Below are 25,129 nucleotides of genomic sequence, written 5' to 3' on the forward strand. Positions count from 1 at the left end.
CCACTCACCTCAGCCTCCCAAAGGCGCGAGATTACAGGCTGAGCCACCGAGCCCGACTTGTTTTTATTTTTTCTATTTTTTATTTTTGAGTTGGAGTCTCACTGTCACCCAGGCTGGAGTGCAGCGGGGATGCTCATGGCCACAGCAACCTCAACCTGCTGGGCTCAGGTGATCCTTCTGCCTCAGCCTTCCAAGTAGCCGGAACTACAGGCACGCGCCACTATGCCCGGCTAATTTTTGATTTAGAGACGAAGTTTCGCCAAGTTGCCCAGGCTGGTCTTGAACCCGCAGGCTTAGGAATCCTCTCACCTCGGCTTCCCAAAGTGCTGGGATTGTAGGAGTGAGCCACCACGCCAGGCCTGCGGGATGCTGTTGAAAATAGAATGGTCGCCTGTCCCAGTGCCTCACGCCTGTAATCCCAGCATTTTGGGAGGTGGACGCGAGAGGATTGGTTGACCTTAAGGTTCGAGACCAGCCTGAGCAACACGGCGAGACCTTGTCTCTACAACATATAACAAAAATTAGCCGGGCGTGGTGGCGCGTGCCTGTGGTTCCAGCTACTTGGAAGGCTGAGGCGGAAGGATCGCCGGAGCTCGGCAGGTCGAGGCTGCGGTGGCCGGGAGCAGCCACTGCATTCCAGTCTGGGCAACAGAGTGATACTCCAACTCAAAAAACAAAACAAAACAAAACAATTTAATCAGCTGGGCATGGTGGCCCATGCCTGTAATCCCAGCACTTTGGGAGGTAGAGGCAAGAGGATTGCCTGAACCCACAGGTTCGAGACCAGCCTGGGCAACATGGCAAGAACTCGTCTCTACAATAAATCAAAAAATTAGCTGGGTGTGTTGGTGTGTACCTGTAGTTCCAGCTACTTGAAAGGTTAAGGTGGAAGGATTCAGCCTGGGTGACAGAGTGAGACTCCAACTCAAAAAAAATAAAATACTATTTAAGCAGTGATCTACTGGAACTATACATTTTGGGTGTTTTCCATTTTACTATTACAACCAGTGTTGTCAGGAGCATCTTGTACATACATATTTGAACAGTCCTATGAATACATGGACAGGATACATTCCTGAAAGAGGAACTGATAGTTTAAAAAAAAAAAAGGTGTGTTTACAATTGCAATTGTTATTTCCAAGTTGCTTTCCAAAAAGGATGACCAGTGTATGAAGAATTCCTATTTCCTTACATCCTTGCAAGCAATAGATATTATCATTTTTCTTACTTGTGTCCATTCAAAGGGTGAAAATACTATCTATAAAGTGCCTTAACTTTTCTTATTTACTGAAAGGAGCTCTTTACATATGATGGATAGTAATCATTGTTTGCAATAAGCATTATGAAATAAACAGAGGTTTGAAGACAGAAGGAAACCTGAGCCCAGAGATTTCCCAGAATGGGTAGGACCTGGCTCTTACCTGACTCAGGTCCTCTGGATTCACAAAGATATTCTCAGCTGACACATTTCCATGAACATACTCATTCTCATGAAGGAACTCGAGGGCATCCAGCTGGGGGAGTAACAATGCAAGTATTTCCATGACTGGCATGACTACCACAAAGAGGCTCTGATGCAGAGCCGGGTGAGCGAGCCCTCAATGTTAGGCCTGGTCATCCGGCACTGTCTGTGACTGGAGTGTTAAGCCTGACGAATTCTGAAGCCCATGGTGACAGTACACCTAAGCCCGCCTCTTATCAGGTTTCTAGAAAACTCCGTGGTTGAGCTAACATATGGCTTTTCATCCACCTCCTGTGTCCACCTCTTAGCTGACTGCAAGCTCAGGAGAGGGGGAAGAGGTTGCTTGTTGCCCCTTTGCAAAATCCCCCCGCACCCACATAAACCAAAGAGCGCTTATTGTTGCTCTTAGAGAGCAGAAATAAGTGTGTCATTACGCAGTTTGTATCTTTATCTCTAGCTCCAACTCTTCCACTGAGCCCAACTCTCATGGCATGCCTGGCTGCTAGCAACATCCTAATTATACCCCACCCTCTCCCTGACCCCAGGGCTTAATTGCCCCCAAGTTCTGTTCATTCTGCTTCTACAAACTCTGTCCCCACAGCCTGGGGCCTCATCCTCAGGCCTCATCTCCTCCCACATGGACCCCCACTCGGCCTCCATTCTCCCCACTCCAATCCGTTCCCACAGGGCCCCTGATGCTCTTCCTATACCCAGAGCTGACCCGCCCTCCTCGCCTCCCAATCATCCCATGGCACCCAAGCACCCTCAGGACAGAGTCTCAGACCCTCAGCCTGATGTTTGAGGCCTTGTGTGATCTGGTCACTGCTTAACTTTCCTCATCAACTTTGTCTCTTAACCCTCTCCCCATCCCACGACATACTGCAGATTCTCTTGGACATACAGACCTTCGGAAATCAACTAACTTGCCACTTGCTTGGCACATCCAGCCCTCCAGCAATTTATGTATTTATTTTATTATTCTTCTTTATTTTTTAAGTCAATGGTCTTGCTTTGTCACCCAGGCATGATCACGGCTCATTGCAGCCTTGACCTCCTGGGCTCAGACGATCCTTCCACCTTAGCCTCCCAAATAGCTGGGACTACAGGCATATGTCACCATGCCTGGCTAATTTGTTGATTTTTTTATAGAGATGATGTCTCACTATGTTGCCCAGGTTGTTCTCAAACTCTTGGGTTCTGACAACCCTCCCACCTCTGCCTCCTAAAGTGCTGGGATTACAGGTGTGAGCCACCACGCCTGGTCCATGAGCAATTTAACTGGGATCCTCTTATCCTCCATTGGAGCAGGGGTCACTTCAGTTCAGAGCACATGTCACCATCAGTGCAGCTGTCTGATTTAACAGTGCCCACTCCCTCTAGACTGTGAGCTCCGAGACACAGGCCCTGTCTGCTGCTCCCTCCTCTATCCCAGCCCCTGGGACAGCGTCTGGCACCAGCAGGTACCTGATAAATATTTACAAGAGGATGGATAAGTGAATAAATGAATGAATGAACAAATGCCTTACTCTCTCCCCACCCCACACAAGCCTTTGCCCAGCCATATCCATGGCCTAGAACATTCTCTCTCATGTATCTCCACCCCTACACCACGCAGCACTTGCTATTTTCCACTTGCCCTGCGCATCTTGGCTTAGAAACAACTCCTCCAGGAAGCCCAGCCTCAGCCCTCACTTTGAGGCCCCACGAGAGCCCTCCCACCTGTGGGATACACATCACCTGGGCTTTGACAGCCTGCCTGCATCAGTCAGTGTGGCTGCCCCCGGAGTCTCCTAGGGTCTGACATGTCCTCCCCACGCAGGGGGGGCACTTCTGGGTACTCACCAGCCGGCAGGCCACCTGGAGCACAGATCTCTCCGACATCACATGCTTCGGGGTGTCGTCCAGGGCCGACTGAAGACTCCTCCCCAGGCTGGGGAGCACCAGGAACCTGGAAGACATGATGAAAACCCCGGGGGGGGGGGGCTGGGAGACAAACAGGGGAGTGGGGAGAAGGGCTCTGATGGGTGGGCACCAGCCTGGCTCAAAATGGGGGGAAGCAAGGAGGCAACTAACTGGCCCATGACTCCGGGGTCCCGGCCCCACCCGGCACATGGTAGGGAGGGGCAGAAAGGGGCAGGGACAGGTAGTGAGTGAGGGCTCACCTGTACTTGTCCTGGTGGACACCAAAGCCCACACAGGTGGGGATGGCCAGCAGGGGGGTTGAGTACAATTTCTTCCACTTGTTCACTGTGGGAGGCAGGGGCTGGAGGTTAGAGCCTGCCCAGTCCCAGGGCTGCAGCAACAATAGCCCATTCTCAGATCAGGACACAGTGTGCAGATCTGCCCCTGGCTTTTGCCAGTTTCTCTGTTGTAAACAACCTCCACCACGGCCAGCTTCAAGCCACCAATATGACGTGGCTGAATGTGAGACATAGGGCAGCCACCGCCATGCGGTCTTTCCACCACAGAGATGTAGTAGGTGTCACTTAGCTCAAGAGCAGGTCACAGAAAATGCAGAAAAGTCATCAGGAACTGGTGAGTTTCTGAGTGTTCATTGCCTTTGCTTTGAATAGGATTCACTTGATTTTAAGTTTATATAATTTAATCTTGCAAACAATGGCTGTGCAACAACCTGCTTGCCACATCCTGGATAAATATTTATATATTTTTTAAGGTTAGAAAAAATATATAGTTTACTTACAAAGCAAATGAGAGAGAGAGAGAGAGAGAGAGAGGAGATTCACCTCCCCAAGGAAGGGGAGGGTGCTAAAGCCAGGAAACATGGCAACCGTAGCTCAAGGAGCCATTGCTGAACAAAGCAGTGGCCTATACCTGGCTTCCTAGGCTGGCATGAGCCAGCACCGGTCATATGCTGTCTGCCCTCTGAGGCCTGAAGTCCAACGGACATCTGGGCCTTCAACCTAATTCCACCCTTCCTATACCTGCGGGAAAAACCCCGTTGCTGTGACCACGCTGGCGCCCCAACTCTCTCCCTAACCCCTCCCCTGAGGGATACCTTGCAGAAGCTTGGCAGCCCGCTGGAAGAAGTTCTGCTCATTGAACAAGCGCCCATCCTTGGCATCCTGGTGGGGACAGGAGGAACAGGAGGCTGTCACATTGACGTCTCTTAGACAAGGGACCCCAATCCCCACTGGCCATTTGTTACCCCAGGGTCACACCAGCAATAACCAGGTTTCTCACCACGACCTCTATCAGAACCAAATTCCCAGGGTGCTGCACACAGACACATATCAGGGTCGGCGAGCTCCCTCCCAGTACCCGGGTTCTTTTTCTTTCTTTCAGGACAGGACCAACAAGCCTTGCCCAAAATGTGGCCTTCAGCTAAAAACTACATCTCTCAGCTTCCTTTGCAGTGAGGAATGACCACACGACCACATCCTGGCCAAGGGGATGTAAGCAGAGAAATGCATGCAACTTCGGGGGTCATGCCCTTAAAAGGCAGGGACAGAGCCAGGCTCGGTGGCTCAGCCTGTAATCCCACGCCTTTGGGAGGCTGAGGTGAGTGGATTGCCTGGGCCCGCGGGTTTGAGACCTGCCTGGGCAACTTGGCAAGACTTCATCTCTACAATAAATCAAAAAATCAGCTGGCATGGTAGCGTGTGCCTGTAGTTCCAGCTACTCGGAAGGCTGAGGCGGAAGGATTGCCGAAGCACAGTGGGTCGAGGCTGCAGTGGCTGGGAGCGGCCACTGCACTCCAGTCTGGGTGACAGAGTGAGACTCCAACTCAAAAAAAAAAAAAAAAAAGGGGCAGGGATAGGCTCTCCCTTTCCTCCTCTGCTCCAGTTGGTTGGAACACAGATGTGATGGTGTGGCTGAAGCAGCCATCTCAGCTCAGGAGATGGATGTTATGAGTTGAGGATGTTGGAGAAACCAGAGAGAAAGCAACTGGGCCTAGCGCCCTGGCTCGGGCCTATAATCCCAGCACTTTGGGAGGCCAAGGTGGGAGGATAGCTTGGGGCCAGGAGTTTGGACCAGTCTAGGCAGTAAAGCAAGACCCTGTCTCTACAAAAAATAGAAAAATTAGTCAGGCGTGGTGGCACACACCCATAGTCCCTGCCATTTGGGAGGCTGAGGCAGGAGGATTGCTTGAGCCCAGGAATTCAAAGATGCAGTCAACCATGATCATGCCACTGGATGCCCTGCTGGGCAAGAGTGAAACCCTGTCTCAAAAAAACAACAACAAAAAAAGATCTTGCTTAAATCATTATTAATATTGTCTGTTAAAAAGAAAAAAAAGAGCAGTCAAACCAAGTATTTTCATTAAACACAACTAATGCAGCTGGGTTCTTTTTTTTTTTTTGAGTCAGAGTCTCACTGTCACCCAGGCTAGGGCACAGTGGCACACTCATGGCCACCGCAGCCTCTACTTGCTGGACTCAGGCCCTTCTGCCTCAGCTTTCCAAGTAGCTGGAACTACAGGCATGTGCGACCACACCTGGCTAATTTTTTGATTATTGTAGAGACGAGGTCTCACCAAGTTGCCCAGGCTGGTCTTGAACCCCTGGACTCGGGCAATCCTCTCACTTCGGCCTCCCAAAGTGCTGGGATGACAGGCTTGAGCCACCACACCCGGCCCGCAGCTGGGTTCTTGAGAGCAGTGTGAAAGAGAGCAAGGTTCAGGTCCCAGCTGTGCCATTCACCCATTCCTTCTACAAAGCCTCTCTTATGTGTGAAGCATTGTCCTGGGCACTGGGGACACAACGGTGGACAAGGCCACATGTGTGCTGGGTGCTCCTGGGAAGTGACTGGGTCTCCATTTCCTCATCTGTTAAGTGGGAACATAGTGGTCACCCCTCAGGCCTGTTCACAGAATTCAATGACACAGCGCCTATGAAACTGCCCAGGGACTGTCACACATGGGCTCTCAACAAGCAGGTGCTGCTGGCTACTCGTGTACCTGGCTGCCTGCCCCCACCCTCCCCTTGTCCTCTTTCCCTGTTTGCTCCCTGATGTCCTCCCATGAAGCTGTGAAGCTCCCAGAAAGTGCTGGGGGAATGCCAGTGGGTGTGAGCACAGCTGTCTGGTCCTGATCATGTGGTGTGTTCATGCCTGTGCCCCACCCCCAAGGGGCTGCTCCATAGGGCAGGATTCAGTCTGCCTGTCTCTGCAGGTGTCCCCAGCACCCAGTTCACAGTAGCTGCAGCCAAGGCCTGGTGAACTAATGATGAATGAACAAATAAATGAACACTACAGGGCACGAAGCACCTGCCCTTTCAACTACATCAGCACAGAACTGCCTTGCCCGTGGATGGGGAGGCTCTGTCCTCTGGTCTGCCTGGTGCCCCGTGCCCCCTCCCTTTGGGAGTCTGACATGGCATCTCCCCTGCCAGGCCAGGAGCTCATCCAGGGCTGGGCCTGGGCCGACACACAGCCCGGCGCCACCCAGTTCTGAGCCTCAGGAACTGTGGACCGATCAGATGATGGACAGAGAGCGAGGCCTCCCTTCTGTCCCCTAGGGAGGGTGGTGACAGCAAGCACAGTAAAAACAACAGAACAGCTCACATGAGGGGTGCCTGCTGGGCTGGGCACCCCCTGAATCGTGTAGTTGAATGGGGACAGGGGTGCCACGCTGTTGAGAGGACTCAATGGTGCAGTACTCATGAACTGCCGAGCCGGGATGCGCACACGGCAGGCTCTTGGTAGGGGCAGGTGCTACCTGTCACGAGTGAGCCTAGCTCTGACCTAAACTCTGAGCCACTCACGTGGCCTCCTTTAGGGATGAGGCAGGACACCTGGCCCAGCTGTCCCCGGTTTTCAGGGGTGTGAGACAGTTTGAATAAAAGAAAACAAGTCACCCATAATCGCAGCACCCAGGGATGAGAATGAAACCAAAACCACGATGATGCCTGTTTGTTGGACACATCTCTGAGCCAAAGGGTGTGACACCCTCATGGCTGCTGTCACTTTCTCCATCTGATTTTCTTGTTGGCGTGTACACTTCCTATCTGCTGGGCCTTGTGCTGAGCCCTTGATGTGTATCACTTCCTTGAATCCTCAGTGCAGGGACCTCATCTGATTGATTTTCTGTTGGACTCCAACACCCACCACGGTGATATACAGTAGGCACTCAATAAATACATGCTATGAGTAGTGGGAAGTGGGGCCTCATGATGTGAGCATTAGTGGCTCTACTTCACAAATGAGGAAACTGAGCTTTGAGAGGGGTGAGCTTGCCTGGGGCACACAGCCAGGAAGCTTCAGGACTCGGGGTGACTGACTACAGGTTCTGAACACCCTGGGGTGATGGATTGGAAGCCTGTCCCGCCCAAGTTCTCATGGCTCCTTGCAGGCCAGGGACCCGGGGCCCCAGGTTGACCACTCCCAGTTTACAGAGGGTCTCAGAAGTAAAGGGTGTATCTGCCAAAGCATGAGGCCCTCCCCTCTGAGCTGCCCCATGCCCCTCAGGGCCACTTACCAGTTTGAGTGAGAACTTCTGTTTCTGGGGACCTGACTCACAGGCGAGGGCAGAGGTGGGCTCAGCTGCAGAGGAACAAAACAAGCGCGTGAAGTCACATCCTGCAGGGAGGCCAGGGCCATCGACCTCCACCTTCCCAGCAGTGAGAAGCAGTTTCAGCACCGGGTTCTCACAGGGCAGGTGCATTCCTGGCTCTCAAGACCTGCTCCTTCCTATTTGCAAACAGGTTCTTTTCATCATTCTCTTCTGTCACTGACCAGCTGTGTAGGTCAGTGTAGCTGTGTAGATACTCCCCCTGGCGAGGCCTGGGAACCTGGATTCTGGAAGGGTACCCAGCATTCCCTAACTGCTGAGAGGGGTTTACTGGTCCTCAACATTTTGCATGAACACCGTGGTTTACGCAGAATGCCTGCTTTCCTCCTGGGAGCCTGGGATATGGACATGTGTTAGGCAGAGGGGCCGCGTGACCAGCCCACAGCAACAGCCCTGGCCCTGAGCCTCTGTCGAGCCTTCCTGGTGGACAGTTCCTGGGTACTGTCACAACTTGTGTCCTGTGCAGAGCAGCCTTGTCCAAGGCCACATCCAAGGGCGATGCATAGCCCATGACTGACTGAGGGGACACACAGGCCCAGCCATCCTGGCCCAACACTGACCCAGGCTGAAGGGCCACTTTTACTCCTACATTCTTCCACAGGGTCAGCAGAGGCCACTGGACTCTGCCTCTCCCTCTGCCCGCCCTTTCCTTCCCTCCCCTCCTCAGTTTCTCCCCGTAAACACCCACATGCCTGTGCCACTGCAGAGCTGCCTGCTGGCACCCACCGTCTAATTACAGACCCACCACGTCTCCCTGTGCTAAGTATGGGCTTTACCCGCATGGTACCATTTGACAGATGAGAAGATGAGAAAGCCAAAATTTAAGAGACGCCAGGAAATGCCAGGCTGACTTGGGTCCAAATCCCAGCTCCTCCATCCATGCTGTGTGTTTGGGGAGGTGCTAAATGTCTCTGGGACTCTGTTTCCAAGACTGTGAGACAGGAGTGATGCAGCCTACCCTGAGCCTGGCTGCAAGGATTCAACAGGTTGGAGGAGTTACCATGGCACCAGCCAAGCATGCTGCAGGAGCCTGAGTCACCCTGAATGTGTGCTGTTCGATTAATCAAGTCACAGCCCTGAGCCCAGCAAAGAGCCTGGAGCTCAGGGTCCCTCAACACTTTAAAATACCCCCATTAGGCCGGGCTCGGTGGCTCAGCCTGTAATCCCAGCACTTTGAGAGGCCGAGGCGAGAGGACTGCTTGAGCCCGCGGGCTCGAGACCCACCCAGGCAACTTGGTGAGACCTTGTCTCTATAATAAATCAAAAACCAGCCGGGCGTGGTAGCACATGCCTGTAGTTCCAGCTACTTGGAAGGCTGAGGCGGAAGGATCGCTGGAGCCCAGCGGGTCAAGGCTGTGGTGGTCGGGAGTGTGCCACTGCACTCCAGCCTGGGTGACAGCATAAGACTCCAACTCAAAAAAAAATAAAAAAATAAAAAAAACAGATAAATAAATAAAATACCCCCATTAATGCCAGGGTCCCCCAGCAAGCAAGGCAGAACTGACCCGGCCCAGGTCTGGCTCATTCCAAACCCCTGAGCTGAGCCACCATCACTGGCCACCCTGACCCATCTCTGTGCCCATCCTTCCTTGGCTCTCATCGTCCCCACCCGCCTGTCATTGAGGCTGGAATTGTCTAAGATGCTGAGCGAAGGAGGCAACAGTCACCCAGAAACCGTCCTTGCCTTCAAGACACTCTGGCTGGAGCAGGCTGGAACCCAGCAATGCACATCAAAGCCGAGTGTGCTCTGAGCTAGCCAGAAAGAGGGAAACGTGCTGGACTGGGTCTTGGGGAAGAAGGAATCCCTCCTAACTGTGGTGAGGGGCTTCAGGGTACCCTGGAGCTGGCTGTAAAATCCTGGCCAAGATCTGCCCCTCTCAGGAACCCCACATAATAACAGTGCTTGTCATGGAGTTATCCAAAGGCCAATGACAATGCGTATGTGCCTGGCCCACAGAGGTGGCAGGAAAGGCTGGTGATTCACCACGATTCCCTTGTATCGCTCTGTGGATTATAATGAGTTTATCTCTTCCCTGTTTCTAATTGGTCCTCTTGCCCACAGGCCGCAGAGCTAGCTGGGCAATTTTCATTGCAGAGAAAGCCAAGAAAGGCCAGACAGGGGCAAGGGGCTCAGCCAAGGGACCCAGCAGAGATGGGCCACAGCCCAGGACGCCAGGCTCTGTGGTCCTGCTTGACAAAAACCTGATGTATGGAAGCTTCCTACATGCACCTTAGGGAGATGAGGGTGTGGCAGGTGGGCAGGGGGCACCTCTGCTTGCCAAAAGATAGGCAGTATTGAACTTGGGACAAGAATGCTGTTCGGGGCCCACCGTAACCATAACAACAATGGGTGCACTTACACAGCACTTGCTGTTTTCCCAAGCATCTAACTCTCCCAATATCAGCCCTGTGAGGGCTGATATCTACTTTGCCGATGAGGAAACTGAGGCACAGGTCATAATGTCATTTGAGCAAGGTCAGACAACTAGTTGCTGCCAGAGGCTGGATACCAGCCCGCATGGTGGGATTCCAGGGTCCCCAGCTCCTTCCCACCTCCCCACGCCTTGCTGGGGACCCCGAGCAACCTCTCCCCAGAACCTCCAGAGGGAACCAGTTGTGACAACACCTAGACTTTCTACCAGCGATTTCAGACTCCTAACCTCCAGAAATGGAAGAGAACAAATATGTCTCATGTCAAACCCTAAGGTGTGGTCATTTGTCACAGCGACCACAGGAAACAGACAAACCTCAACCCCGGGAGCAGCGGTTGCAGAGGGCAGGCCTGGGCAAAACTCCCCAGGACCCTGAGGGAGCAGCTGCAGGATTCATGTGAGTGACAGTGGATGGCGGCTCTCCCATGCTGGGGGTGTGGCATTACAATTCAGTGTCTGATAGGTAAGAGTTAACAGGTGTAAAGTGCTTAGACCACGATGTGGGATAAAAGTGTCCATTCTAACACAATAACAATTCCAATTGTTGTTTTACCGTTACTGTTCTAAACTACAGGGCATAAAACCCCACCATCTCTTCTGGTCTGGCACACATGGCAGAAGATAAGGGCGATTTGCCTGTGGGGATGCCACCCGACTGTGCCACGTTCACAGATGTGAGCCCCGCTCCCCTCCCCACTGTGTGTGCCAGCATGGCACACAATAGGTGCTACATAAGGATCCGCAGAAGAAACAGGCTGCTCAGGTAGGTTGGGCCCTGGGAGTGGTTGGTTATTTTTATCAAACAACCTGAGTTAAAAGGTGAACTCCTCCTGTGCTTCCCACTGTGAGGACAAGCATGGCTTCGACCTTAGTGGCCTCTGCCCTTGGGTCTTCCTTCTCCCTCTTACTTCCTGGCCTCCTGGTCTCATCCCAACCCTGCTCTTGCTGTTGGTTTCCATCCCTCTCCCTGTCTCCTCCCTCTACCCCCATGTCTCTCATTTCCTGTTACCCGACTCCTTCTCTCTTCTTTTCTCGGGAGAAACCAGACTGCCTGGATTCAAGTCCCAGCTCAGCCCCCTCCAGGCTGTGCACCCTTGGGCAAGTGGCTTCCCCTCTCACACGCTGGCTGTAAGGTGGGGTAATATGTCTTGCCATGTGGCTGGGAGCACTATGCAGGTAAAGACATGGAGAGCTCTGAAAGTGCTGGTGTGGGGAGAGTGCACCCCAGGTGTCAGCTCACACCCTCTTTCTCTCGCTCATGCTCTGTCCTGTTCTCTCTTCCTCCCCCGCCTCCCTGGTCTGGCCCTGCTGTCCCTCCATAATTAGTGCTGCCCACATCTGCCTGTGAAGGTCCCTCTGCAGTTTTCCAAGCTCTCTGCTTCCACCTCCTGTCTCACTTGGCGTTAACAGCCCCAGGACATGGGGGGTGGGTATCGCCTCTCATTTTCCAGCGGGTACATCGAGGCACAGCGTGCTCAAGCTGCTTGCCTGGGCTCATCCAGCATGTCGGAGCCAAGACAGGACTCAGCTTGGGGACTGTCTCAAACGCAGGCTGTCCTGCCCTCCTATCCAGACTTGAAGGTGGGGCGCCAACAGGAAGCCTGAGGCCCCAGGCTGTCTACATTCTTGTCTGGCCAGTGGGGCTTCCAAGCCAAAGTTTTCCTATGAGAATCCAGGTCTCTGGTTTTTCCCTGAAAATCTGGAAGATCCCTGGAGCGCAAGGCCTACCTAGTTATTAATATCTCTGAGATTCACTTTTCTCATCCATCCAGTGGGGGTCATGATAGTGCTGATGTCCTTAGGCTGTTGTGCATACAAAATAAGTCAGCAAATATAAAATAAATGTATGTCCATCTAAAAACCTCTACACAAGTATTAATAGCAGCACCATTCATAAAAGCCCAAAGTAGAAACAACCCAAGTGTCCATCAGCGGATAAACGGGTAAATGACATGGGACCTAGCCACACAAAGGAATATCATTCAGTCATAAAAAGGAATGAGGATACCAGGTGTGGTGACTCACGCCTGCAATCCCAGCACTTTGGGAGGCAGAGGCGAGAGGACTGTCTGTGTCCAGGGGTTCGAGATGAGCTGGGGCAACATGGCAAGACCTCGTGTCTACAATAAATCAGAAAATTAGCCAGGTGTGGTAGCACACACCTGTGGTTCCAGTTACTTGGAAGGCTGAGGCAGAAGGATTGCTTGAGTCCAGCAGGTTGAGGCTGCAGTGGCCGTGAGTGTGCCACTGCACTCCAGCCTAGGTGACAGAGTGAGATTCCGATTCAAAAAAAAAGAGAAAAAAAGAAATGAGGCACTGACACATGCTACAATGTGGAAGGACCTTGGACACACATTGAGTAAGAGAAGTCAGACACAAAAGGCCACATTGTGTATGATTCTGGTTTTTTTTTTTTTGGCAGTTGGGGGTCTTACTCTGTGGCCCAGGCTAGAGGGCAGTGGCACCATCATGGCTCAGCGTAGCCTCAACCTCCTGGGCTCAGGTGATCTTCTTTCTTCGGCCGAGTAGCTGGAACTACAGGCATGTACCACCATGCCCGGCTAATTTTTTAATTTTTTTGTAGGGATGAGGTCTTACTATGTTGCCTAGGCTGGTCTCAAACTTCTGGGCTCAAGCGATCCTCTTGTCTCAGCCTCTCAAAGTGTTGGGATTATAGGCATGAGCCACTGCACCCGGCCATGGTTCTATTTCTATGAAGTGCCCAGAAGAGGAAAATCCACACAAACAGAAAGTCAGTTAGTGGTTGACAGAGGATGGTAAGACAGGGGAATGGGAATGACTGCTAAAAGGTACTGGGTTTCTTTCTGGGGTGATGGAAATATTCTGGAATTAGTGGTGACAATTGCAAAAACTGTTAATATACTAAAAGCCACTCAACTGTATACTTAAAAAGAGTGAATTATAGTCAGGTGCAGTGGCTCACGACTGTAACCCCAGCACTTTGGGAGGCCAAAGTGAGAGGACTGCCTGAGCCCAGGGGTTCGGGACCAGCTTGGGCAACTTATCGAGACCTTGTCTCCACAATACATCAAAAAATTAGCCGGTGTGGTGGTGTGCACCTGGAGTCCCCGCTACTTGAAAGGCTGGGGCAAAGGATTGCCAGAGCCCAGCAGGTCAAGGCTACGGTGGCTGGGATGGTACCACTGCACTCTAGCCTGGGCAACAGAGAACCCAACTCAGAAAAAAAAAGAGTGATTTTTATGTTATATGAATTATATCTCAATTACAAAACTGTAAAAGAAAAACTTAGAACAGGACCTGGCCTTGCACAAGCACTCAATAAATATTAGGAATTATTAATACTAATACTACTGCCATGGTTGTTATTTTCCTTCTGCAATAAAGAGTCTGACTCCATCGTTAGAGGTCTAACTACACACGGCTTTTTTTTTTTTTGAGTTGGAGTCTCACTCTGTTGCCCAGACTGGAGTGCAGTGGCTGCTCCCGGCCACTGCAGCCTCGACCCACTGGGCTCCGGTGATCCTTCCGTCTCAGCCTCCCGAGTAGCTGGAATTACAGGCACGCACTACCATGCCTGGCTGATTTTTTTATTTATTGTAGAGATGAGGTCTCGCCAAGTTGCCCAGGCAGGTCTTGAACCCGCGGGCTCAGGCAATCCACTCACCTCCGCCTCCCAAGGCGCGGGATTACAGGCTGAGCCACCGAGCACGGTTTACTCATGGCTTTTAAGCTACACCCTCCCCCACCCCGTCCCTGCCATCCCACATCTGGGAAAGCTGATAAGAAAGTCTGGGTGCCCCTCCTTTGTTGTCTGCGGGAGGTTCAAAACAGGCTAGGCGATGACCCGTATGCGGGAGCCCTCACCTCAGTCCCACACCCGGCTACAATGACACACCCAGGCCAGTCTCCTCTCCTCAGTCTCTCAAGGAATGGCAGATCTGAGTGGGAGGCCGGGCCCTGCTCTGCACAGAGACCCCAGTCACGTAAGCAATAAATCCCTCAAAGCCTCTTGGTGTGGGTAACATCAGCAGTCTCAGCATGTGAACCAAATTTTGAGTGGGGGTTCATCCCACCAAACTGGCTGGCGGGAACAACTGGCCTTATCACATGACACTGGGCCTGCAGTCCCACCTGACAACAGCAGGTAGTAGTGAAGAGGAGCACACTCTTTACAGAGGCATGTGCTTTCCAATTGGCCACAGTACCTACCACTCCCATTCGCCTTACTTCTGGCCTGCTGTACTCATTCACACTACCTGCCCAGCCCCTGTAAGCGGGTGGGTTTATAGTCCTGGGACTAAGTGAAAGTTGTCTCGAGGCAGGTCTACAGCTAGGGATATGACTTTTGCTCCCCTTCTCAGAAAGGGCTCCCCCTCTCCCATCCTGGTGCTGAAATGGCCCAGCCCAGTATGTGCCCATCCAAGGACACAGCATACCTTCATAGAGAATGCCCTGGTCATCCCTGGTCTGGAGAGATACCAGCTTCCAGTGCTGCCCACTCTTGTCTGTCAGCACTGTCCCTGTAGGCAAAGCTTCAAGTGAGGTGGTCACCCGGCTCCGCTTCAGCGTCTGAGGGCTCTGTCTGGTCGTCTGAGGGCTGCACCTGGTCGTCTGAGGACTTTGTTTGGTCATCTGAGGACTTTGCCTGGTCGTTTGAGGGCTATGCTTGGTTGTCTGAGGGCTGCACCTGGTCACCTGAAGGCTGCTTTTGGGGGTTAGGGGTCTGTCCCAGAGTCCTGCAGGTGGATTATCAGAATAAAAAAAAAATGGCACCCAGGAGAAAAAAGTTAAATGGAGAATGAAATAACACTCGTAATACTGTCCCTTTATTCATCTATTCATTCAACAAACACTTCTGGGACCTTCCATGGGCCAGGTTCTTTATGATGATGCTGGGGTGCCAGACACGTGTCAGACCTGGACCCTTCCCTGGGAGTTGTCCAATTTGGTGGGGAAATCTGGCCTAGACGTAGCCCGTCGGGACCTACTCTGAGACACAGCAGTACACGGGGATATTAGGGCACAGAAGAAAAAGAGATTGTGCCCGGAAAAGTCAGGGGAGGCTTCCTGGACTAGGGGGCGCTAGAGTTAGGTCTTGTTGAATGAGCAGAGATTTGCCAGGGGGAAAAGGACATTCTAAACATTTTCCCAGAAACATCCTAAAAAAGAACATGGCCCTGTGCTGTGTTAGACTCAAGTTCTGCCCTTGCAGGGCTCCCAGACTGGCATGGGAGTGAGTGGGTGCAGCAGGACACAGACTGGAATATGGGAAAAGATAACTTCACCCGCCTCATTCCTCCCACCTGCCACTCCCTCAAGGCACATGATGGCAAGAGGCCTCTGGGACCCAGGGACAATCAGGAGTAAAAGGGGGGCCCCACACACTGTGGTTGAGGTTCTAGGGGCCCAGTGGGAAGGAGACAGGGGACACAGCCCTCCAGCTTCCTATTCCCAGGCACTTGCTGGGCAGGGGCATACAGACAAGTCATGTGTGGTCCCTGCCCACAGAGGACTCCTAGTCCAGAAAGGGGGCCGAAAGGGGCATGGAGCCTAGAGTGACACGTGTGCTTAAATGAGGGCAGCAGCAGGTACTGGGGGCACCAGACAAAGAGGGTGAAGAGCGACTCTGGTAGGAGACAAGGAGGCCTTGATGTCAGGCCACAACACCCAGGAAAGGCTTCCTAAAGATCAGCCCCTCTGAGTGTTAGAAAATGGGCAGCATGCCAGGCCAAGGAGGAGGAGAGAGTGCCCGGGACTGGAGGAGCAGAGTAATCAAGGACGAAGGTTGAAACCCACCCCCAAAGTGAGTTTTCTGTACATAGGGCTAGAGCTGAAGCAGGAACCAGACCTACAGACCCCAGGCTGAAGAGCTTGGCCTGTGGGTGACAGGAACAGTAGAAGACTGTGAGCAGGGAGGGGCTGGGTATGGAAAGACCCTTCTGGGGACATGCAGAGATGGGCTAGACTGGGAGATGGGAGGCTGGGGAAAACGTTGGACTGAGGATCCAGGCAGAGGTGGATGATATTTGATCTGGGGCTGTGGCAGCTTTGTCCCAAACATCGTTGGATGACCCGTCTTTGCCCCCACTAGTGTCAGAGAAGACTGACGCCAACTCTTACTTTTGGATCTCTCAGAGGAACTCAGAGTATCTTCAGATTCAGAATTGTCACCATCTGAGATGGATAATTGGGAACAGGTGACCGTGCTGGACCATTTCACCTTCTTGGGAGAGCTTTCAGAACTGGAGCTCAGCTCTTTCCTCGAGCCTAAAGAAAGCAGACTGAAGTTACAAAGGCCATCTCCAGGCACTATCAAACCAGAAACTCTGAGGTCATGTTCAGCTACGCTCTTCCCCTTGGTTCTCACAGCCTATTCTCACTTTTTCTATCACCTAAATATCTAAGCAAACTGCTCATTTCTTTTCGTTATTCTCTCTTCCATAGGCCTTAGCCTCTCTTTTACATCTACTGTCATTTTGTCTCCCTGCTCTCTTTCAGGTAATTTCTTCAGATCTAACCTCCAGTTAACTAATTCTCCCTTCAGCTATGTCTAGTCTGTTATTTAAACCACCCAGTGAGTTTCTGATTACAATGACCATAATATATAATTTTATCATTAGAGGTTTTATTTGTTTTTTCCTCAAATCCACCTGCTCAGTTCTAACTTTTATTCCTTCATTGTGTTTTCACTTTATTCTTCTATTTCTTTAAACATATTGAATGTTCCTTGTAAATATTCTCATCTGCTAATTCTAAGGTCTGTGATCTTTGCAGGTATGATTCTGTAGTTTGTTGTTTCTGCTGATCCTCATGCTGGCTTGTTTCCTGATATCTTTGCAATCAACAAAGACTAGGACTCATGTTTCTTGGATGTTTATCTGTGGGAAGTCTGAGGGCTTTTTTTTTTTTTTTTTTTGTGAAAAAGTCGCACTCTGCTGTCCAGGCTGGAATGCAGTGGCATAGTCATATCTCACTGTAACCTTAGTGTACCCCTGGGCTCAAAGGATCCTCCCTCCTCAGCCTCCTAAGTAGCTAAGACTACAGCTCACCACATGGGATAATTTTAAATAATTTTTTTGTAGAGATAGGGTTTTGTTATATTGTCCAGACTGGTCTCAAGCTCCTGGCCTCAAGCCATCCTCCCACCTTGGCCTCCTAAAGTGCTGGGATTATAGGTATGAGCCACTGCAACTGGCCTGAGGTCTGTCTTTAAAAGGTGTTTTCCAAGAGAAGATTTGTTTATGTAGGGTAGTGGGTGGTACCCATATCTCATCACTTAAATTAAATGTTCAGCTTATATTTTGGGAGACCATACAAAAAAGTGTGAATTCTGGCCCCAAATAGGTGAGAATGTGAATTCTTGATTAGGAATTTGCAAAGAAGACATTCCTCCTTTCATTCACCTATAACTAAGGCTGAGACAGACAAATGCCTCCATCGGTTTTTTCTGCAGAACAATTTTTTGGCCCTAGTTTACCCATTAAGGAGTCTCAGATTTAAGGGTGAAATGTCCTATTTTATTTCCTGCACTGCCCTGACCTGAAGCATTGTCTCCTATACTCTAATAAAACTCAGGCTCAAGGCCACCAGCAAATAGCACCTGGACAAATAACACCTAGAATGCTTGCCTGACTCTATGGACTTATGTTTTCTTATTGTTTCCAGCTTCCAAGGAATCCCCTTACTTTCCTACTGCTCAGCTCTACATTTTATTTATGTATTTATTTAGAAGTGGGTGTCACTTTGTCACCCAGGCTGGCATAATCATGGTTCACTGTTGCCTTGACCTCTTGGGTTCCAGTGATCCTAAGTAGTTGGGACTACAGGCACATGCCACCATGTCTAGTTAATTTTTTTTTCATAAAGATGGGGTCTTGCTGTGTTGCTCAGACTGGTCTCAAACTCCTGGGCTCAAGTGATCCTCTTGCCTTGGCCTCCCAAAGTGCTGGGATTACAGGCATGAACCACTGTGCCCAGCTATCCCTATTTCTTAAAAAGGCAATTTCAAATATTTTATTCAGTATACTTGAGTATGCTGAACTATAAGGGGTTTTTACCTCTCACCTGTCTGTCATATTGCTAAAAACAAAAGTCTTCTCCTTTTGGTTGATACTAACTCAGCAGCATTACTGGTTCCTGGGCTACTGGAATGGCCTCCTAGCAGGCTTCTGTGGTTCCAAATAATTATTCACACAGCAGCCAGAGAAGTCTTTTCAAAATGCAAAGCACATCAAACCACCTATTTGGCAGAAACTCTCCCACAGCTAGCACCAAACCCCTTTCCCATGACCAACACAGCCAGCATGTCAGCCCCAGTCATTATGCCCCTTATTCCTCCAACATGCCTGGCTCCCCCTACCTCAATGCCGCTCACCAATGCCTGGAACACATGCTCTGACCCCTTGCCTTGCCCCCACTTTTCACCTCGCTAATTCTTCATTCCTTGCTCAGCTCAAACACTGCCCACTTAGGGAGAGGATTTCCCTGCTTGCCTGGGAACATATCCCTTTAAATGTCTCATGATGCCTGTTATAATGCAGTCTACTGAGAACTGCTCACTCAATGTCTCTTCTGCCTACAGGCTGCATAAGCTCTGTGAGTCTAGGGCCTACGGTTGTCTCATCCTTACTACGTCTGCTGGGACCAATACAGCACTGCACACATGGCAGGCTGTTCATATACATCTGCTGGCTGATGACTGAAGGAACGAAGCACATCCTGGGCCCTAGGTGAGCATCAGAACCAAGACTCCGAGGTTGTTCAAGGCAACTGCTGCTTGTATCTGCCTGAAATGCAGTTTTGGAGATGGAGAAACAACACTGAAAACTCAGGAAAACAAGCACAGGAACAAGACCATCATTAGTCAGGCTGATGGCTGAGTGGAAAGACAGGAGTCCAGGTCCTTACTACATCATGGGGACACCATTCCAATACTGCCAATCCCCTCCAGACATTTTTGTTAGTCAGAAAAATAAGCCTATTCATTTGTTGAAAACTTTGTCATAATGTTTTCTGTTATTTGCAGCCCAGTGCAATCCCAAATGATAAAATGAACATTGCTGCAACTACCTGGTATATCTGCCAACTTCCTTCCATATCCTTCAGATGAGTAAAACCTCTTTGACTGACCAAGGTAGCATGTGGGTTTGGGCTTTCTATTGGTAAGGATCTGTTGCTAATATTTCATTCACTCATTCACCCTGTCAATAGGATTTCCCAGCACCCAGTACAGTCCCAGGTGCGATGCAAATGGCAGGTTACGAAACCACAATCAATGCAGGTTACAAAAACACAGTAAGTTTCTGTTCTTATGGGTCTTACAGATAAGCAGCTACATAAGTAAGTAAAATATAATATTAGTTGGGTGTGGTGGCTCACATCTGCAATTCCAGCACTTTGGGAGGCGGAGGTGAAAGAATTGCCTGAGCCCAGGGATTTGAGACCAGTCTGGGCAACTTGGTGAGACCTCATCTCCACAATAAATAAAAAAAAAATTAGCTGGACAAGGTGGTGCCTACAGGTCCAGCTACTTGGAAGGCTGAGGCAGAAGGAATGCCAAAGCACAGCAGATCAAGGCTGCAGTGGCTATAAGCCTGGGTGACACAGTGAGACTCCCATTCAACAACAAAAAAAGTAAAATCATGTAGCAAAGAAAGTTTTTTTTAAAAAAAGAGATGAGATTTTACTATGTTGCCCAGGCTGGTCTTGAAGTTCTGGTCTCAAGTAGTCCTCCCACCTTGGCATCCCAAAGTGCTGGGATTACTGGCATGAATCAAAATATTGCACCCAACCAAAATATTGCAACCAAAATATTGCATTCAATAGGGTTGATAAAAAGTACCTGGGCAGCGAGACCTCATTTCTACAATAAATCAAAAAATCAGCCGGGCGTAGTAGAGCACGCCTGTAGTTCCAGCTACTTGGAAGGCTGAGGCGGAAGGATCACTGGAGTCTAGCAGGTGGAGGCTGCGGTGGCCAGGAGCGGCCACTGCACTCCAGCCTGGGCGACAAGAGTGACTCCAACTCAAAAAAAAAAAGATACAGCTGGTTTGTAGTTATAGCATGTCAGGAACTTTAAAAATTTCCTCTTGTTTTGTCTATTTCTGAAACAGCTTTTCTTACATTCCTTGTTATAAAGAAGGGTTGGGTGCAAGTTTCTGGTTCATTTTTATACTGAAGATGTAGCCCTTTGAAGTCTCAGAGTTAAAAGAGAGAAGAGTTGCTACTCCAATCCTTACTGTGTACAGACTCTGGTGCTTTAAATCTGGCCTCCTTGGCCCCCTTTTATATTTGAAATGCCATTAAATCGGAAACTGCAGATATGGTTTCTTGTATTTGGAATATACCTTCTGGACAAAATGTCTTTGGAAGTCCTCTTTCTCTACTGCTTTTGTCTGTACTTTGATTTTTGCCTGATAATGCCTTATCATTTTGTCAACATTTTTATTTTTTCAGACGATTAAAAATATTTTCCCGGCCGGGCTCGGTGGCTCAGCTTGTAATCCTGCCCTTTGGGAGGCCGAGGTGAGTGAATTGCCTGAGCCCACGGGTTCGACCGTCTGGGCAACTTGGCGAGACCTCATCTCGACAATAAAAAAAAAAAAAAATTAGCCGGGCGTGGTAGCGCACGCCTGTAGTTCCGGCTACTTGGAAGGCTGAGGTGGAAGAATCGCCAGAGTCCAGCAGGTCGAGGCTGTGGTGGCCGGGAGCGGCCACTGCACTCCAGTCTGGGCGACAGAGTGAGACTCCAACTTAAAAAAAAAAAAAAAAAAGTACCAAAAGGAAATATATAGCAAGGAAGGGTGAAAGGAACAACGCATGTAAGGAAGGTGCGATTTCAATTAGGGAAGTCAGGAAAGGTGTCTCTAAGAAGGTAACAAATGGATGAACACCTGAAGGAAGCAAGGGAGTGGGGTGTGCAGGTAGATGGGGGAAGCAGCATCCAGACAGAGAGACAGCAGGTGCACAGGTGCTGAAGCCCAGGCACGCCTGAGGTTTTGGGGATAAGCAAGGAGGCTGGAACAGCATATGTAACAGCAAGAGGGCTATGAGGTAAGGTCTGAGAGGAAATGGGGACCTGCTCATAGAGGCCTAACATGGGAAGGTGTGAGCAGGGGAATGGCAAGTTCTGACTCTGTTTAACAGGATCCCTGTGGCTGCCACACGAAAAAGACCATGGAGCAAGAGGAGAAGCAGGAAGCCCGGGGAAGAAGGCTTCTGCAGCAGTATAGGAGAGAGGCGAGAGCCGAATGGCTGGGAGGTGAGAGGGGAGCTGGACATGGTTTGAAACTGCATTGATTTTAAAAGGAGAGACAGGCTGGGCATGGTGGCTCACACCTGTAATCCCAGCACTTTGGAAGGCTGAGGCGCGAGGATTGCCTAAGCGCAGGGGTTCAAGACAGGCCTGGGCAACTCGGTGAGACCTTGTCTCTACAATAAATAAAAAAATTAGCCAGGTGTGGTGACGTGTACCTGTACTCGGGAGGCTGAGTTATTTGGGAGGCTGAGACGGAAGGATCCCCTGAGCCCAGCAGGTTGAGACTGTGGTGGCCATAAGCGTGCCACTGCATTCGAGCCTGGGCAACAGAGTGAGACTTTGACTCAAAAAAAAAAAAAAAAAAAGAGAGCCAACACAATGGGCAGAAGGGTTGAATGTGTGTGGGGTGGGAGGGAAAGAGGACTCAAGGGTGACTCCCCAGGTTCTGGCCTGACCCCCAGGTTCCGGTCTGAGCAACTACATGAGTGGAGTGGCTATTCACTGAGATGGGGAAGTCTATGGAAGGACAGGTGGGGTGGCAGGCAGCCCCAAGTGTGTCAGTGTGGGGCATGTTCAGACTAAGATGTATACACAACATCCAATTTGGGTTAAGCATCCCTAATCCAGAAATTTGAAAGGCAAAATGGTCCAAAATCTGAAACTGTTGAGCACTGACATGATGCTCAAAGGAAATGTGCGCTGGAACATTTTGGAATTTTGGTTTGGGATATTCAACCAGTAAGTATAATGTAAATATTCCAAAATCTGCAACAACAAAAATCTTCTGGTCTCAAGTATTTTGGGAAAAGGACACTTAATCTACAGATGTCAAGCCAATCTCCAAGCAGGGGAGGAGTCAGGCTGGAGACAGCAATGAGGGAACTGCCAACATACAGACAGTGTTTAAAACTATGAGACCAGTAAGATGCCCAGGGACTGAGTGTATACAGAGCAGTCCTGGCCTGAGGCATGGGCTCCTCCAGGTTCAGGACAGAGTCAGAGAGGCTGCAAATGTGTCCCCCCTTCCTCAACACCCACACACCTGTGTACACCTGACCCCCTCTGTGGGATAAGCTCAAAGCTCTGCATCTTACCTCGAAAGGACGACATGCATGGCTTGGCAAAGATTGGGGACCCGGCATGTTCCTCTGTAGGCAAAGATTTTCCACAGTAGGGGCAGAATTTGAACGTTGCTTGGATACTTTTACCACAGTCTGGACAGAAGGAAATCATGCTACAAAAATGAAAGAACAAACACAAAGTGAAATGGGATGGCACGAGGTCAGTAACAGCCATGTCAGAGAACAGCTCTGATCACAGAGTAAGGGTGAGGAAGGAGGCACAGCCAGGGTCTTCACTGTGTTTGTGATGTTTGTTTCTTGAAAGATATGATGGGAATGGGAGAGACCATCAATATTCCCCAAATACCTCTATATTTCCCAGCTTCCCTTGCAGCTAGGCTGGGGCCATGTGACTAGTTCTGGCCAATGGGTGTGAGTGGAATCATCTCCTGGGAGGTAGTTAAGAGTCAGAGTACCTTCTCTGTCCCCCTTCATCTGTAAGACTGGCCCTGGAGATCACATCTCCCAGATAACATGGCAACAAGATGAAGGAAGGATGCCTGGTTCACACTGGAGCCTCACAATCAACAAATACACCAGATGTGGTGTCTCATGTCTATAATCCCAGCACTTTGGGAGGCTAAGGCAGGAGGATAATTTGAGGTCAGAAGTTTGAGACCATCAGCCTGGGCAGCATAGCAAGACCATGTATCCACACACACACAAAAATTAGCTGGGCATGGTGGTGTATACCTACAGTCCCAGCTACCTAGGAGGCTGAGGTGGGAGAATCACTGGAGCCCAGGCATTGGAGGCTGCAGTGAGCTGATTTCACCATTTCACCCCAGCCTGGGCAGCAATAAAACTAAACGAAAACAAAACAAAACAAAACAAAAAAAACAAATACACTTCTGTCATATTAAGCCACCAAGACATCAGGGCTTATTTGTCACTGTAGCACAGCCTGTCCTATCCTGACTAATTCAGTGGAACAATGAATTTTCACTATGTTATTCTCTCTGCATTGTGTACCTCAACTCTTTTCTAATTCTTTTAAAAACTTCAAATCACACATAGACCTATAAAAAATGAAGGTAGCCGGGCTCAGTGGCTCAGCCTGTAATCCCGCGCCTTTGGGAGGCTGAGGTGAGTGGATTGCCTGAGCCCGCGGGTTCGAGACCCGCCTGGGCAGGCGAGACCTCATCTCTACAATAAATCAAAAATTAGCCGGGCGTGGTAGCGTGTGCCTGTGGTTCCAGCTACTTGGAAGGCTGAGGCGGAAGGATCGCTGGAGCCCAGTAGGTCGAGGCTGCGGTGGCCGGGAGCGGCCACTGCACTCCAGTCTGGGCGACAGAGTGAGACTCCAACTCAAAAAACAACAACAAAAAAAAAAGAAAAAAGAAAAATGAAGGTATGACAAGGGCCAGGCCAGTTAAGTGAAGACAAGAACACCAACAAGGATGACAGTACCACAGGCACTCCAAAGGAACATCTTATAAACAGCAGCAACAAGAAAGTCCATTTGAGTTGTTCTTATATTCTAAGACTCAGTGTACAGTAGCAATGAAAAGCTAGAACATCAAAATAGAAGTAAAAATAAACACGTGCTCATGATTTCACTTCACCTTGAAAGAGAAAGTTCTGGTCAAACCCTTTTCCTTTATTCACTTTAATAGTTGACTCCTAGCCAGGCTCAGTGACTCAGCCTGTAATCCCAGCACTTTGGGACGCCGAGGTGAATGGATTTCCTGAGCTGGTGGGTTCGAGACCCACCTGGGTGAGACCTCATCTCTACAACAAATCAAAAATTAGCCAGGCATGGCAGCACATGCCTGTAATTCCAGCTACTTGGAAGGCTGAGGCAGAAGGATCACCGGAGCCAGCAGGTCGAAGCTGCGGTGACCAGGAGCATGCCACTGCACCCCAGTCTGGATGACAGACAAATATACCAGAGGTGGTGTCTCATGCCTATAATCCCAACATTTTGGGAGGCTAAGGCAGGAGGATAACTCAAAAAAAAAAAAAAAAAAAGATTGGTCTCAGTTGCAAACAGTGGGGCCCTTAAAATCACAGGTTTGGCTCCAGGTTGGCAGATCTGAATTCCAGACCTGCTATGTGCTAGGCAAGTGACCTAGTCTCGCTATGCTTCAGTCTGCTCAACTGTAAAATGGGGCTTCTCCCAATACCTATCTGACAATGGTTGTTGAGGCCCAAATGAATACATTTTTAGTAAGTGCTGAGAATAGGGCCTGGCCCACAGAAAGCCTTCTACGTTCACAGTTCCCACTATTGTATCATATCTCGCATGTCAGTGACCACATTCCATTTATTAATGTTTCTATTTTTCCCTTTCCTCTTCTGTATCATAAGTTCTGAGTTTCTTGGGTCTTTCCGTTTCCTCTTGGT

General features: G+C 50.0%; 1 protein-coding gene across 6 annotated transcripts in view; it reads right to left on the reverse strand.

Annotated features, from left to right (window-relative positions):
* The window catches only part of VRK3 (vaccinia related kinase 3), a 54,323-nt gene that overhangs the window by 20,726 nt on the left and 8,468 nt on the right, over positions 1–25,129 (reverse strand). For 3 of the 6 annotated variants that reach the window (XM_008060952.1, XM_021713881.1, XM_021713883.1), the window contains exons 3-10: positions 22,757–22,896; positions 16,526–16,672; positions 14,842–15,141; positions 7,899–7,963; positions 4,479–4,545; positions 3,625–3,709; positions 3,305–3,410; positions 1,422–1,514 (exon numbers count right to left, since the gene is read on the reverse strand). In XM_008060952.1, coding sequence (XP_008059143.1) covers positions 1,422–1,514; positions 3,305–3,410; positions 3,625–3,709; positions 4,479–4,545; positions 7,899–7,963; positions 14,842–15,141; positions 16,526–16,672; positions 22,757–22,895 — 1,002 coding nt within the window. In that variant the 5' untranslated portion in view covers position 22,896. Of the gene's footprint in view, positions 1–1,421; positions 1,515–3,304; positions 3,411–3,624; positions 3,710–4,478; positions 4,546–7,898; positions 7,964–14,841; positions 15,142–16,509; positions 16,673–22,756; positions 22,897–25,129 lie in introns of all 6 variants that reach the window. The other 3 variants (XM_008060953.1, XM_021713882.1, XM_008060954.1) reach the window with 3 other exon arrangements.

The sequence above is a fragment of the Carlito syrichta genome, unplaced genomic scaffold, assembly GCF_000164805.1.
Source record: "Carlito syrichta isolate Samal-C Ts95f unplaced genomic scaffold, Tarsius_syrichta-2.0.1 Scaffold304772, whole genome shotgun sequence".
Taxonomy (NCBI): Eukaryota; Metazoa; Chordata; class Mammalia; order Primates; family Tarsiidae; genus Carlito; species Carlito syrichta.